The sequence below is a fragment of the Halictus rubicundus genome, chromosome 5, assembly GCF_050948215.1.
Source record: "Halictus rubicundus isolate RS-2024b chromosome 5, iyHalRubi1_principal, whole genome shotgun sequence".
Taxonomy (NCBI): domain Eukaryota; kingdom Metazoa; phylum Arthropoda; class Insecta; order Hymenoptera; family Halictidae; genus Halictus; species Halictus rubicundus.
The window spans coordinates 20,127,088-20,143,921 of record NC_135153.1 but is presented as its reverse complement, the minus strand read 5'-3'; the positions used below and the strand labels follow the sequence as shown (position 1 = coordinate 20,143,921).

At 47.4% G+C, this 16,834-nt stretch overlaps 1 protein-coding gene across 1 annotated transcript in view; it reads right to left on the bottom strand.

Annotated features, from left to right (window-relative positions):
* Positions 1-381: 381 nt before the first annotated feature.
* Positions 382-16,834, bottom strand: part of LOC143354525 (uncharacterized) — a 100,600-nt gene continuing 84,147 nt past the window's right edge. The window contains exons 9-13 of the mRNA XM_076788690.1: positions 15,915-16,072; positions 7,241-7,350; positions 6,276-6,486; positions 3,619-4,116; positions 382-3,270 (exon numbers count right to left, since the gene is read on the bottom strand). Coding sequence (XP_076644805.1) covers positions 1,242-3,270; positions 3,619-4,116; positions 6,276-6,486; positions 7,241-7,350; positions 15,915-16,072 — 3,006 coding nt within the window. The 3' untranslated portion in view covers positions 382-1,241. The remainder of the gene's footprint in view (positions 3,271-3,618; positions 4,117-6,275; positions 6,487-7,240; positions 7,351-15,914; positions 16,073-16,834) is intronic.

Below are 16,834 nucleotides of genomic sequence, written 5' to 3'. Positions count from 1 at the left end.
CATTTTCGTGCCCGCCCCCTTGGCCCCTTCGCGAGCACACACCAGCTTCGCGATGACTTATAGACTTTGTTTTACTTAATAATAAAGTTCCGCCCGGACAAAGGTAAAGTTGCAAGATAAATGGTACGCCAGCCGCTCGCTGAAAAATGATAACCGAAGACTCTACCGCGACACGCACTCGCCGATCGATCCTCCGTCGCGTGCGATCATCTCGCTGGCTGAGAAACTTGTGTAACGATCGATATACACAGTTTTTTCATCCTGGCATGGCGGACGATTTTGACAATTTTACCAGATCCACTGAAATCTGAAATTAATTAAATTTTTGAAGATAAGTGCATGTGATTGGGGAAACGAGGGGGGTGAATGAAAACACAGTGGTCCGAAAAGAAGAGTGTTTTGCACTTAAGCATCGTGTTACATGCGTACAGGTAATAGCATGATCGGAGCTCCGAGAGAAATGCACTGTAGACTAGGCACGGCTACTTATTACATAGTTGAGTACAGTCTTGAAGGGTTGTTGCGAGTAACGCGACTATTCGAAGCGGAAGATTGTTACCGCGCTTCGGGCTAACTTTCTTAATATAAGTTAAAAGTACGCAAGTTAAGAAAATATTTCAAACGCTTCCGCCTCTTCCGCTGGTATAAAAAGATGATCCTTAAAAATTTCCCTTGACCCCGGAGCCAGGGAAAACTACGTTGCGCTCTGCAACATCCTCGAAGTTGTTCCCGTGGCTCCATTTACAGTCTATGTACAGAATCCAGGAGTGCGGTTATTTTATACAAACCGCTATGTCTACGGTCCAGCTTACGGCTCATTCGAGATTACTCTAGACAAATGCATCGGTGTCCGGTGAATATTCTGGAAACTTATTGCACTGCTCCTTAATTGATTAGGCTCGCCGTTTCATCGATGTCCTCGACAAACAGGAGCATCGAGCTGCGAAACTTCCAAGCATAATATTTACACGGTTCGGAAGGCACATATTTATCCCCACGGATGATTTCCTCGGCAAATTCAATTTATTTTATAACGACAAATCCTGACCTATCGGCTGAACCGTCGCCACGAAAATGAATTAAACGCAAATACATCTTATTACACGCGGACCCTCCGTTTCGAAACGTTACTCTTCGGGACGGTTTCAGCCATGACATACCTAAACTCCTGATAAGCTGAACTCATCTTCCCCCTCGTGCGAATGTTTCCACAGGGAAACTTTGTCCATTTCCCGACAGATCTACTTTCTGCTCGTAGGCTTCTTCTTGATCGTGCCGGTGCTCGAGTCCGCATTGGACGGCTTCTCAGGGTCCTTCTTCAGCAACGTCGGGATGCTCGACTTCCCTTCAGCGGATACGCACGCGTTCGAGAGTTTGCTGGGCACGGCCTCCACCCTCTGGACGATTTCCACCTTCTCGGCGTAGACAGGTGCAGAGGTCGCTCCGCTGCAGAGGTCGTCCGATCGCCTGGAGAACGATGGAATCCTCGTGACCTTCGGTTTCTCCTTCAACGGAGGCTTCTCCGGTTGCCTCTCGCTGATCGTCGGACACTGCGCCTCTGGCGGCGGTATGGCCGACACTTTGGGTATGTTCCTGTGGTCCCTGGTCCTCTGCAGGCTGGAGGTCGGTTTGATGATGATCTTCGGTTGCTTCAAGCTCGAGGAGGAGCACTTCGGCTCTCTGGGCGCGATGATTATCCTCGGCTCCTTCCTCTCCGCCGCCGCCACTCTCGGCTCTAAACCGGAGGACAATGGGTCGGGTTGCAGTCGTTCGGCCGAGCCAGCCTGGTACTTGCTCGGCGTGTTAGCGCCGATGATCGGCGCCGAGTCCGACAATGCCGGCGTCCCGGGCTCCTTATCGATTCTGTCGGTGGAAGGGACACTACCAAGGTTCACGACCGTTTGACTCAAGTTCTGATTCGCTTGACCCAGAAGGTTGCCCACTCTCGGGGTGATCACGATCCTCGGCTCCATCGCGGGGATCCTCGTCTCCCAATTAGACCCGAATTGGACTTGATTAACGGCTTCCTTGCCGGTGATCCGTGGCTCCGAAGAGGCAGCGGTGATGATCGAGGGCTCGTTGCTCGGCCGTGACTTATACCAATTCGGGTTCCCTATGCTCGGTTCCAGGAGGGTCGCCGGGACTCCGATATTCTTGTCCATGCTCTGAGAAATTGGCGGACCTATCCCGTGAACGGGACACATGGGGTTCGAGTAAATTGTGTCGACGCTGCCGCCCGCCTGGGTCCTCGAGGACCTGTCGATCCGTTCGTCGAGGGAGTCGATGATGCTGGGATCGGAATTGTTTTTCGTCGAGCCGTCCTGCCTCCTCAGCAAAGGACCCACGTGTAGGTTGGTCGTGACCGGCTCGGTCTCGAACTGGTTCTCGTTCTCCTCCGCGAAATCCAGGCTTCTCGACGCTCCGAACATCCTCGGCGGAGGCAGAGGTGGCTGATGGGAGGACACCCCTTGCAGACCGGCCCGGTTGTAATCGCGCAAAGAATTCGCATGCTGTTTGGGCACGAATAGGCTACTGTGCGCGGGAAGGGATCGACGTTTCTCGATGTCCGGGAGCACCTTCGGGTAATTCCTGCGCTTGATCGTCCTCAGGGCCTCCTCCGGGCTGATGCACTCCCTCTCCGTCGCGGGCTCTCTGCAGGTTACGTTTATGTCGCACTGCGGAGCGTTCGCGGCGAACGTGGTCAATTTCGGCCCGGTTTTTATGTAGATGTCCTCCGCTTCGTCCGCCGCGGACACTTCGGGATTCACGCCCAGCTCGAGACGGGGCAGCCTGGTCTTCAGCTTCGGGTTGATCTTCGCGTAGAGGCTGCTCGCGCTGCCCGAGTCCGACTCGTAGATCCGTGTCGACGAGAAGTTCGGTTTGACGTTCTTCGGCACGTTCTCCATCGGCAGCGGGTCGCTCCTCGAGTGATGATGCTCGATCACGACCACCTGAGGAGCCGAGCGGAAATCGAACGACTCGGCCGCCGGCTCGACGCCCTTCGCCAGCTCGATGGGCAACTGATTCAGGATCGATTCGGTCCTGGCAGAGGGCGTGGCGTCCACCGCCACGGAAACCTTCGGCAGCTTTGACTTCTTGCCAGGACGCACGATCAGCGCCGGGCTCTCGTCGTAAATCGGCTCTTCCTTCCTCTCCCTGAGCATCTCCTCCTCCGCCCGCTTCTGCTCGTCCTCCTGCTGTTTGGTCAGCTTGTCCTGGTGCTCCCGCTGCAAAGTTTCCCGCGTCTTCCGGAGGAACCTCGGCGAACACCTTCGGAAACGCGAACCGCTCGGTCAACGACAGTTCCAGAGTAATCAACCGGCCGGGGGCACGAGCAATCTCTTAAAACAAAGTCTTCGTGGAATCGAACCGCGGCGACGGGATCAGCGAAAAAGTTTGATCGATCGGCTCCCCCGTGGAGTTTCAGAGTGACGCGACGCGACGCGACGCGACGTGTCTTTAAGCGAAACCGCTAATTGAATTAGGAGACTGCTCGACAGCCAAGTTCAGCTTGCGAACTCGCCCGGGGAGTTCGCCGCGAATCTCTGCAATTACTAAGTGCCGGAGTTCAAAGCGATCGAGCCGGCCGGGCTCGTTGGGAACGGAATCTTTACAGACCTGTGCACGATCTCCTGCTGTATCCACTCCCGGACCTTGATGTGGGTGTCGATGGTGGAGCCGGAGTTCTGCCTGGACAGTTTCGACCGTCTGCCGAAGTTCGAGTTGTTGTCGTACGCTTTGTCGTTCTTTATCACGTCGTTCAGGTCCGGCTTGCTGTCGCTTTTGTAGCCGAGCTCGCCGTAGTGGTTCTCGTATTTCTCGGATTTCGCGCGCTTCGAGTCCTCCCTCTGGCTGGCCCGTCTTTTCAGGCCGGTCTCTTTGCTCTTCAGGTCCTGTTTCTTGCAGTACAGGTAGAGGAACGCGGTGAAGTTTATCAGCAGGAACACCACACCGAGACCAGTCAGCATAGTCAGCACCGATGAGCTCTTTGGCGTGGCAGGCTGCGACACCGTTGTCCCCTCGTCCAGCCGATCCGTGGAATCTCGTGTCGTCGCTTTGTCCATGCTGGCCTCTGTCGTGGCAGACGGTATCGGACGCGGCTCCTTTGACGGGTACCTTGAAGAGCGAACGATTCAGTGTTGCAAGGTCGGACACTGTCGCAGCGATGCCACTGTCGAACATCGTTTGCACAGCGAGATACAGAGGACGACTTGTGATTTTCGACTGCAAATTCGACTCTTTTGGGATTTATTTGGCCTCGAGAAGTGGCTTTCCAATTGATTCTACGAAAATGGTTTATTGAAAATATTAACCCTTTGCACTCGAAGCTATTTTAACCCCAAAACGAAACATTTCTTCCAACGGAACATTTCTTCCGGTGGAATACTTCCCTTCTATACATTTTTTTTAAGTGAAATACTGAAGCGTTTAGTAATTTATTAAATACAAAGAAATTTAATAATGCTAAAATTATTTTGAATAATGATACAGCAATTTTTAGTGGCGCCTTACAGTCGCCATTCGAATGCTAAGGGTTAACCCTTTGTGGACTGCCGACACACTGGCGACGTCAGGCACGCGGCATTTAACTTTTGCAATTTTAAAGAAATAATTGAATTATTCAACTATGAAAAAATCAATACGCGGCTTCCTTTGTGCTCTGCGTTTAAACCTCTCATATATGATTCAGTTCAACGGGAAAAGAATTTTTAATATGATATTATTAAAAATCCTCGTCCGTAGAGGGTTAATAACTCGTCTTCAGTGTAATTTCATTAATTATTTCCTTTCTCTTCTAGTGTAATGTTAAACGTGAACGGAATGGGGTCGAATAAAATATTATAATTTTTGCTTCCGTGTATGTTTGTAATATGCTTCTGTGTATATCAGTAATGTGAGTGTGTATGAGACAGGAAAAGAGAGAGACTCTGAAGTTTCTGTAAAGATTAACATAAAAACATCGAGAATGATACAGATAATAAAAAAGAAGTGAGTGACGTGTGAGAGAGTGACAGAAACCCGGTTAAAACTTTCAGTAAAATTAATTTAAAATACTGCGATATTTTCGTATGTTTGTTTTTTAATGTGTCGCAACGGAATATTGTTCGAATTTGGATCGAGCGATAGAGCATAACGAGGAAGGCGCGAATTATAATTTTTCGTGTCCGGAATATTGAGAGGCAGCGAACTATAGAGTCGATTATTCTGCTGTATCGATTTTGCAGCAATTTCAGGCTCGGGGAACAAAGGGTGATCGTATATGTATTTTTTTTATCTGTTACAAACGTGCATGAGCAATTGAATTTTTGAAGGGGAAACACGCTGCCACGAGGTGTACGCGTAATTGAAACTCTAAATTGCTAATCTGTTAGTTCATTGCCCAGACGTTTGAATAAATTCCATTCAACTGGTGCGTGCAGACAGTTAAGCATTCGAGGGAGGGACAGGGGGTTGGATGCAACGGGGTGCAAGTGACGTTTCATTAAATATTCTGCCCACGGTGTGAAACAATACCGGCGTGCCTGCATAAAGGTACGCGGAAATGAGTCTATTTAATTTTCCAATTAACGCATCCTCGGGGCTTTTTAGAAAGCTAGAATTGCACGCGATGCGCCGAAGGAATGTTTTTCGCGAGATATTACTGGCACCCGACTTAATCAACCATCTATTACCGTACTAATTCACGAATGTTTCGGATAAATTCACTTTAAAATACTTTGTGCAATCTTTTAGTGGTTCTTTATCGACATTAAACAAACTCCCCGTTAGTTTCTTCAAATATACACAATTTCTGATTTGTTCCCCTGCAATGATTGGGATCATACAAATTTTTCTAGTGAAAAATATTTGCTTAAATTTCCTTATTCGCATTATGACGTATAATTGCGTTTAGCGCGACAGTGTTAACCATGAATTGAATTCTTTTTCACTATTTTTGATAAACATTCTAGACTGTGAAATACCACCTTCTATAGACTAGAAAAATTCTGTAATTTTCTGGCCCGCCGTGACAACATTGACTTCTTGTCAGTAGTTAGGGGAAAAACTGACGTCTCCAGGAATCCGTCGTTGATCGCAGGACAATGCGCGTCTTTGTTCGTCGGAATGACAAGCTCGGATCGACTCGATTTTCAGGGTAGAACAAAATACAAACCCGGGTCAGCATCGAGTTGCGAACGACGTTGAGGGGTCTCGACAGATTCCCGGACCGGGTCTAAATTTGTGCTCCGAGCGAAACGAGGCAGAAATCGACGGCTTTCGGATTCGTTACCGACCTGGTGACGTAGGTCTCGTGGTTCCTGTTGGTACTCTCGTTCGCGTACCTTCCAATCCCGTCCGCTATGTTGAGGAACGGCGGTCGCGGCCTCTTCGGCGTCAACTGCAGCGAGTTATCTTTGTTCGGGTGACGCAGCAGGTTCGGCAGGTCCTCGTTCCAAAACTGCATCTCCGCTGCGCGATAATGCGAGCCGGTCCACGGTGGAATCGCTACAAGCGCAATAAAAATATCAGAAAGTTCTCGGTCGACTTTTCATGCGTAGACCGCGGATTTTTATGCATATTCTTCCGAACAGCAATGGGCAAAAAGCATTTCAGAAAATATTCGAATTATCAACTTGTAATTTCCTTTCTTTCATCCGAGAAGATTCAGTGCCGGCAAACGTATCATCGGAAAATCATGACGGACAGAAAAGTTTGGTCCATGAAATTTTTATCCGCAGGAAATATTACTGCAAGGAATAAAATTCTTTTCGGCTGCATCTTTTCGAGATTTATTCAAAACATGCGTCCGCCGAATGCAAGAGCATGTCGACGATAAAAATATCCATGCTTTCGTTTGACTTTCATTGCCCGATATAATCCAACGATTGCCATTGATTTTTATGCGCCCATAGTTCTCCAAAATGGCCGGGGAACGATAAAATCCAAAATGAAAAGCGGTGCAATTTTTAGTTATTTGTTTTCATCCGCGGGAGATATTACCGCGTCGAATAAAATTCTTCCGCAAAAAATTTATACTTTCGGTGGACACGAGTCTACGGACATTTCTGTGAGTCCCTCAGTGCCGAGCGCGTTGCAATAAACCTTCAGGACTATCAGAGAATCTCGTACGCCATTGCTTATCGTAATTGAGATTCCCAGATGAGAATCTCGGTTCTCGCCGGAAAAAAATGTCGGAACGTTTCGTTAGGGGCACGTAAATTTTTCGTAGACTTTCTGCTTGGTCGTCGCATGAACTTACTCAAATTCAAGTAGGTCTGGTTACGAGGATCGTATTCTGGCCACTCGATCTCGTACTGGCCCCATTCCCTCAATCCGTCCGTCAGGTACGAGTTCCTGATATTCGGGTTCCTGGATCGTGAAGAACAAACGAGTGCTGTGATTTGATTGGCAATGAGAGCTGCCCGCTGTGACGGGAGTCGGTATTGGTGACTGCAGCCTGTACAGTAGGCGCACACTTAAGCGTCCGTGTTCGGGAGCGATCGCGGACGCTTAAGTGGTGGGGTGACTTCAGGAGTAGAAATTCGTATGCATTCATTAGTCATTTCGCCCATTCTTCTTTCAATCCTATACCAGATCTTTAACGCGAGCTGTAACCACCAAACATAGTGTTCTGGGGCGTAAGACGGCAACAATGGCACAGCCTTATGGAAACGGGACAGTAAATCATCCCTACTCTTTCCCTACCTGTGCCTCGAGCTCAGGGGGCCTTATTCCAGTAGACAAAGGAAGAGAATATAATATCAGTTTAAGAATATAGTATTCACTCGATCATCGCTGCTCGACATAGTGTGCCTATAGAGTCGCCACATCTGGGGAATTGACTCGAAGGGGAAAAGTTACCGGATTAGTCACGTGACATTCTGTCACGTGCACGACAGCGGTGCGTCACGTGAACGGGCCTTGGCGGAAGAGTGGGGGAATAGCGTCGTATGAGGGGAAGATAGAGTGGGGAGAAGAGTCCTAATCTGGCAACTCTGTGTGCCCAGCTAGCTTCCTTTTATCGTCTCTATTAAATTTCAGCAGGCACACAGCTTAAGGGCGATAAGGTAGAGTGACTACATTACCGTCAAAAAATGGTTTTACTTGCCTCAAGTTTTCGGCCTCGAGTTTTCTGGATGAAATCGAGAGCAGCGCGCGCTAGAAAATATCTCCGGCTACAAATTGAGCTATATTTTGCCTTGATTCTCTGCGAAATAAAGCCGAAAACTTGGAGCACGTGTCTGGCGTCAGAATTCATACTATCGATAATACAGAGCAAAAAAGTGACAAGTTTAGTCACAGACTTAAGGGGGCCGGCATGGTTTGAAATCCATATACGTATGCAAGGGTCAAAATCTAGACAAACTGCCGCTTCAATATTGCAATGAGCAGTTTAGAAGTGGTCAATTGTGTTTCCTAAAAGTCCAATCTACGTCTGTATGGAGCCCAAATTGCGAATTTCTACCCGATCGTGGAGTAATTTGTAATATTCGGCAGAAAATTAGAATTCTGAAGCAAGTATGACGTCACAAGATGGCTGCCGCTGAGAGATTCTCTTAATTTCGAGAGATTTAGTGTTCGTATCGAAAAAAAGGCTCTACACAGACGTAGCAAAGACATGTACAAACACGGTGGTATGCATTTTTAATTGATCACTTACTTATTTAAGACGTAAAATGTCTAGAAAAAAGGCACAGCGTAACATAGCGTGACAGTCAAGGCCAAATGCCTGCCGGCCCCCTTAATACCCGTCGGATCAAGACCAAGACGGATCTTAAGTCTGTGAATGGAAATTATTAATTAAAAAGTCACGTGACTATCCCGAGCCCTTAAGTGGTCACTCGCCGGCTACCACAGAAATATGAATTCCGATGGAGTGGTTCGGTTTTATCGGTCGCTACGTTCCACGAACAGGGACGAATCTGTTTGACACATCAGTCGACTCGACGATCTAAAGAATGTCGTGGATCATGCTACGACCGATCAGCATCCGCGGAATATCGAAGGGAAGGCTTTCAAACCGCGGATACAACTGGTTCGCGTCCCGACTGTCTGGCTGGCTCGATGAACCCGCGATTTCCCGTTGCATCGGATGCATATGCATCGCGACAGGGCATCGGATCCCGAAGAACTGGGTCGATCCAATTAAGCGAAACAAAGCTGTTTAATGCACGCGGACCGAAGACAGGCACACAGGTTGTGCACCGCACGCCCCGTCACGCGGTCTGATCGATATCGGCGCGTGTCACTGTGTCCTCCTCGTAAGAATACGTCTCGCGGCGGGGGGGGGGGGGGGGACGAGGGGGTTGAGGGGGTGCAGCGCGATGCACTCGATGCATAAGCAGAGGGCGTGGCGCATCGCTCCGCATCCGGCAACAACGGAGCACCATTAACGGCGACGACTTTTAAACGCTGTGTGTACCCTCTCCATTCTTCTTTCCCCCTTTACAGACACGTCTCGGCGCACACGACTGTCTCGCGATCGAGATCTGCGGTTTCGAGATCGAGGAAACGGGAATCAAGATCATCGGCGGGAGTGGATGCGGAATCGCGATTATCGGGATACGGGTCTTCGTCGCGTCTGCCGAGCTGTAAATGCGGTCCGCGACATTTCCATAGTTCCAGCTTTTAGACAAAAACTGTAGAATATAAAAATCGACCGTCTTTTGTAAAAACGGAATACTTTGGTTCCTTTTATTTTTTATATCCTCCAACAATCTTTTCGATTTGTGCTGTCTTTTAACACGTTCGGTGACGGAATTATTTGTGCAGGTTTTAAAATGAATTTTTACCTTGATATATCGATTGTACTAAACTTGATTAGGATCTGTAACATGCAAGAAAGTTGGAGGATTACTCAGTATCGTAGATTTAATTTTTTGCAATTTTTATTTTATTCAATAACTTACTCTGATTTTATGGAATTTTTGGGGTTTCTAATTGGGCGTTCAGTGTTAATTGTGTTTTTATGTAAACACTTCCAATGATCGTATGCAAGATGGAGAAGGGGAGAGTCGGACCGGGGAAATTGAGGGGAATACATTCGCCCCCTCTCTGTCGTTACCGGACCAGTCACGTGATATCTCGACACGTGCACGACAAAGACGAACCGCGTCACGTGACCAAGATGGACGCGTGGGGATGGGCGAGTAGCGCGGTGGAAGGGGAAAGGGCAGAGTGGGAGAGAAATCGTCTGGCGACACTGGTATGGACAAGGACGATAGCGGGCGCGTATGATGGGAATCAGGTGTGCGATAGTTCTACGGCGTTCTCGGTTCTGGAATCGGTAGATTTTACGAGCGGTGAGAACTGCGCTGAAACGCGTTTCGGCGAGGAATCGTGGCGTTCCACGCCGGGAAATCGCCTTGCCGTTTGAGATACTTGTTCCGGAGGAAAAGGGAGAAAGGGAGAAAGAGAGATGTCGAAGGGCTAAGAGAGCGGAAGACGTAGAGTAACTCGAACTCCGAAGACGCGAGTATCGCGAAACCGTAGCCCGGCGAAGTTACCCTTCATCAAAATTTCGATATTGGGCCGGTTTTCCGATATTTGAAACGATATTGCTCTCTGTTCTCCGCGAACAGAGAGAGAGAGAGAGAGAGAGAGAGAGGGAGAGAGAGCGAGAGAGAGAGTTACAGTTGAAAACGTCCTCGCGAGAGTTCCCCGGGAACACACCGTAGAATCTCGATTACGCTCCCCGTTCCCGGATTCGATTTCCTTGGAACGGCGGACCGTGGCGAGCAAATGGGGCCTCGGCTAATAAAAAAATTTATTTATTCGTTTCATTCGCGACACCGGCTCCCGGTTTTATGGGCCGCGATATCGAGATACGAAAAGGACAGGCAAGATTGCGGCCCGGATCCCGGAAATGGGTAGAGGCTCGCGCGCAGTACTGCGGAATTCTAATCATCGTTTCTGTAACCCCGGAGTCAATGCAGCCGATTGGCCCAGAGGTTCCGCCGACCGATCCTGCAGAAGAAGATATCGTTCGGAGGTTAGAATATACAGGAAGAGATTGGTTACACAGAGAGCCGGTCCAATCAGAGGAATCGGAGGACGACGGGATAAAGGATCGCGGAAAGAAGGTGCACGTCCTGCTCACCAACATACCCTTCCTCGAGTCGACCTTATTTATGAGGACGTGGGACACCTCCCGACACTCTAATTCAAGTTTAATCAATATCTTGGTTCCCTGGTTATCCGGCTATCATTTTACCGAGCACCGTACCGCGCGATTAAACGTCCGCAGTACGCTCGGAAGGACCGAATGTGTTCAACACGTTGACTGCTATGTCGGTGACCTGTGAGAGACACTATTCTAAGATTTATTCGGGAAGGATAAATTTTATTAGGATTTTTGGAATGCGAAAGATTTCAATTATTTTAATTTTGAGGGATTTCTTAGGGGTTCTTCTCCGGTAGTGTTGATGAAGATTTTTCCGACGTCATTTGAAAATAATAAATTTTTAACTAAATTTTTATTGTTAATCTAATATTTCAGGAAATATTGTATTTATGTACCTGCTGTTTGCTTTCGAGTGCATTGGAAAATCTCACGCAGTTTTCAAGAGGAAAATGTATAAACTTAGGGAGCTTCGCCCTCGTATTTCCCTTAGCGGAGTAGGTAAAGATCTGAAACTTCTGAAAATGATATTTTAGGCACAAGGTACACTATTCTGTAAACATGCATACCGAAAATGGCGCTGCAGCCGAACTCCATGCTTATCCGGTGAAACCTTTTTAGAAGATGTAACCTTGCAAAGAAAATCCTTTCTATCAAAATATTTGCTCCTTTAAAACTCGTGTTGTTAGAAGCAACAGACATAGTTCATGTATGTACCGGTCGCTGGAGATGATTCGCTCCATAAGAGCGAATGCCACTGATAACATCGTTACACATTGACTGTATTTACTGCAAAGGTGCGGGCTTCACAAAACGGAAAATCCACTAGTTAATATTAAGAGGCTTTGCCAAGATCACATAATTGCTGTTATTGCAGTAATCTATTTTTTTATTAATCTCGGTGTGAACAGTAAAGTGCAAAACTGATTAACAACTTTGTATTTCTTAGAAACTGTTTTATCGTTACGAATATTCAAAGGATTATGGCATCGACAGGAACAAAAGGAAGGATAGGAGAATATCGGCTGGTTCTCATCGAATATTTTCGACCGCGATTATGAAATCTACAAACGAACTTGTACACCGGAAAGTGTAATGTTTAATTAAACCGCGCGCCGATGCCTACAATGCCTCCAGTTCGGCGCCCCTAATTAAAACGCTGAAAAACCGCACCGGGAATGAAATTCCATCAAGAGTTTTCCGTCCGATTTCCCCCGGCACATTATATTTTAATCACCGCGATTTTCCGGCGCCGACAAAGAAATAATTCTGCCGTTCGTCGGTCGCCTCTGATCCGAGCGCGAGATATAAATTCGCGTGTTCCCGGATAAAAGGAAGCGAGCCTGACGTTCGATCGAACAATTAAAACGAAGAAAAGGCGAGGAGAAGTGGAAAGAGCAAAAAAAGAGAGAGAGAGAGAGTTAAAAAAAAAAGAAAGGCATTCCCGAGTAAAATGGACCGGCTCGTACCAAGCAATTACCGGCCCCGGAGTTTATTTTCGAAAATTATCTCCTAACGTGCGGTCCATTCCCGGTGGAAATACGAGGGAAATTTCGAGCTTTCGAAGATAAAACAGGGGAAATCGATTGGCCCGGGAGGGGAGGAGGAGGGGAGGGAGGGACGCGGCGCGGAAGCCGCCCTCTTTCCAATCTATCGAGATGAAATGCGCGAGTGATTCGTGTATATAGGTAATCCGCTTGTATCGGGAAAATTAAAATGGCCGATGTACCGGCCCGTTAATTCGCCAATGCCCTGTGACAGAATAACAAGCGTCAAATTGCCGGCAGCCGGGACTCGATAGCGAAACAGGATCGCGAGCCTCGTAACGCGACGATATCAAAAGCTCTCCGGTTCGAAAGTTACTCGCGCCGATGACCGTTCGCGGAGAACGGGAACGGGCCAGCCTTTGAACCCGGGGAATTTCTACTAATTTCCCTCGACGAATTCCATACCGAGCCCGCGGAAATTCGCATCGCCATTTTCTCCTCGCATCGATTTATTAGGGGAACCCATAACTAATCAATTATTTTGAAATCTAAAACAAACTTTGTGGTAAATTCAAGTTTTTATTTCTTAATTTATTATATAATCTCCATCGTTATCAAGGACAGTTTGCCATCTTTCCTGCAAATTTTCAATCCCCCTCTTATAGAAATCCAGGGTTCGTCAAGCAAAATATGACTCAAGGTTACATCTTCTACAGAATGTTTTATTTCTTAAATAATGCTCCAGAGATCTGAAAAGATCAGAGGGAGCAATATCCGGTGAGTACGGGGGGTGCGGTGAAACTTCCCATTGCAATTCTTTGATTTTTTCCTGAGTGAGTTTCGCTGAATTGGGCCGGGCATTGTCAATTTGCAGTATTACGCCTTTTCTGTGGACTAAAGATACCCTCTTTTTCAATAGTTCTGAATACAGCTGTTGTAATTGCTGACAATACAACTCAGCAGTAACCGTTTCTCCAGGTTTCAACAACTCAAAGTGAATTATGCCACGACAGTCCCACCAAATGCACAGTAACACCTTTCTAAGTGATAAGCTGGGTTTAGGAGTTGATATTGCGGTTTGATTTTCAGAAATCCGTTGCTTGGAACGCTTTATGTTATCACAAAGAATCCATTTTTCATCTAACGATTCTGCTAAGAAATGGATCTCCACGAAATCTGGATAGCAATGAAGTGCAAACTTCGACGAATATTCTTGTTGGTCTAATTGACACGGTACACATATTCCTTGCCTATATGCCTTCCCATTTCGTGTAGGTGCCTTTGTATAGTTGACCATGTGGACCCAAGGCTTCTCGATAATTCTTGTATAATTAATTTCGGATCAGCTTCCGCTAGATATTTTAGGGTGTCATTATCAAATTCAATTGGTCGTCCACTTCGAGGCCTGTCGGAGAGATCATAATCACCGGCAGCAAACCTTCTGAACCAACGTTGACACTTGTTGACCTTCGATACATCTCCATAAACATCGCAAATTTTCTTTGTTGTTACCGTTGCATTAAATCTCGCACGAAAATGAAAAAGTACGCAATTACGAATATGATCCTCGGAAAATTATACTTTTTAGAATATTTTGAACACAGGCTGCTTTACCGAAAACTGTAAAAGAATACGTGTTTCCTCTTCAGCGATCGGTACAGAACGAAAGGCAAAACAAATTCTTTGCAAATAATTGATTACTGATGGGTACCCCTAATATTTATTTTCAAAAGTCGTTCTCCTACGTTTCGAACAATTTAACGTCTTGCCGGCAATTTCCCGTCAACTCTTCAATCGACGGGACGCATTTTCTGTCGAGCGCGTTCCCCTCTTTTCCCGTGCTCGGAAATATCGCGGGACAATACATAAATATTCAAAGGTGCGGATAATTGAAAATCACGTTTGAAAGCGCGTCGGTCTACTGCCGTGCGTGGAGGAGAGGGGGTTGATGACGTAGAAGGACGGTAGAGAGAGAGAGAGAGAGAGAGAGAGAGAGAGAGAGAGAGAGGGCACCGGTTAATAATGAATTTTCAGACTGGCGAAAATTTCCCGGCGGAGCACGGAACACCGCGAAATTGTTTCTCCGCCGGCACCGGTTGTCACGTGTACGACCTATTGTTCCGGAATTTCTATAAAACTCGGGCGGGATTTATTGTAAAACTGTAAACGGGCTCGCCGGGACAGCGAGGCGAGTGGAAGGGGTGAGTCGGGCGAGGGGTGGGGGTGGAAACGAAATGTTTTCCGGCGTCGAACGATGTGCCCCGTCGTCCCGGCCGTTTTCAAATTTATTATTTAATAAGTGAAACAAGCTCGATTCCCCGGGACCCGATCGGACCCGCCGATTTCCAAGCGGCCGCCGTGCAAACAATGGCCGCAGCACGTGAGTAATGCCGATCGCGCGTCGCTCACGATTTCGGTGGTTTCGAACGCAGCAACGTTAATTTAAAATTTTTTCAGGGTCTTTAGAGACGTTCGAACTTGCAGCATTTGGGAAAAACAATTCCTCAATTTCCGACCCGTTGCATGTAAAAATATCCTACAGAAAAATGGACACTGCTTTGATATATTACTTATTTATAACGATCGCATTAACGCCGAGTTCATTAGCGATCACATTTTGGTACAGAATTGGTTGGACAATTTGTTATTACCTTGCGATTTTCCGAGAACCGGAAACGCGTGTTGAAATAATTTTTGCAGCCTGTGAATTCCATCGTGACGAACCATGCACGCGACTCGATCAAACATTTTTGGCCCGCACTGTATATTCAAAGTTCGCATTACCACGTCTAATAGCAATAATCTACATATACACGCCGAATATCGTGCCATAATTAAAACGTAAGCTAAATGAGATGGTCCGAGCTTTGTGTTCAATTAGTTTTGTTATTTATGGGGCGTTCGCATGGTTCTATAAATTGTTAAACACGATTACGCGGGTGTCGATCGATAACCGATTAACGTTCCCGCGCCCGTTCGTTTCCGTTCGTCGAATAATTCCGAGAACGCTCGCCGAATAAAAATGTTCGCGCGCGAAACTAGTGGCGGGGAGTCTCAAGAAACTCGAGTCCCCTCGAAATCATCGACACCGGTTCACAGGAAGTGAATAAACATTCGTACAGACACGTGTTATTTTCAGTGATGCGTAAACCGAGCGTTAAATCCGCGTTCTCTTTCCGTGAACCGCCGTAGCGGTGTTCGTCGAATTATTTAATTAGGACCGGCAATGTACCTTCACCCCGGGTACTCTTGTTACGTAGCTGATCACCTTAAGGCTAACGAGCTAATGTCGCGAACAACGGCGAATAGGGGTGGGGGAAACTCACCCGACGTACGCGAACCTGCACCACCAGTTCATCATGGCCTCGGAGAACAGAGTTTCGCCGATGTTGTATCGGCGTCGCAGGTCGTATTTATTCCCGTCGAGGGGCACACCGAACACGTAGGGCAGCTCTTCGCCGTGCACGGTGCGCCGCCGTTGTTTCTGCAAAGATAACGAGGCCACTCGATATATACAGTCCCATCGAGAAACAAAGTTTCGCGCGCGGCTCGCCGGCTCGCCCGAAATTTCGCGGTCCAGAAGAAGGGCCGAGCACACTTCCGACGTCCTCGACCGTTATTAACTTCCGGCTACTAACCGGGCCCTCTCCAAAGCGAGAGAGAGAGAGAGAGAGAGAGAGAGAGAGAGAGAGAGACCAGTCAACTTATCGGGGCTCCGAACTACCGGACAATCGATACGTTCGACGGGTACGTATCCATGGTGTCGTTCAGCGGAATAATTGCTTCTATAATTGAAATATTATATTTCTGCCAAGGACGGGAGATCCTTGTTCACAGGAGATCCGCTTCGTTCGTTTCGAGGTAACGAACGACGAACCGGAAACGTTCAACGCTCACGGCCGCCAATATTTCATTACCGGTTTAATGGGCCGCGAATGCGTCATGCTTAACGATACAGATCGATACTCGAGCTTTCGAGGAGTCCGATATCGAGATTTATGGAGAAACTTCGGGAATATCGCTTGCATCGTGTACCAACACCCCGGCCCTTGGTCTCTTGCGATTAGCTTCGGAAAGGGTTAAACTTTGCCTCGGGAAACCAGAAATTTTTAGCGTTTATTTACGCGAGCTTGTAGATTTTGGCGAGAAAATGCCGAAAATCCTAGTTTCAAGGTCAGGAATTCACTGGTTGGATAGTAGTGGGTGTTTGAAGTTGAGCGATTTTAAACGAAACTTCTCTCAATTT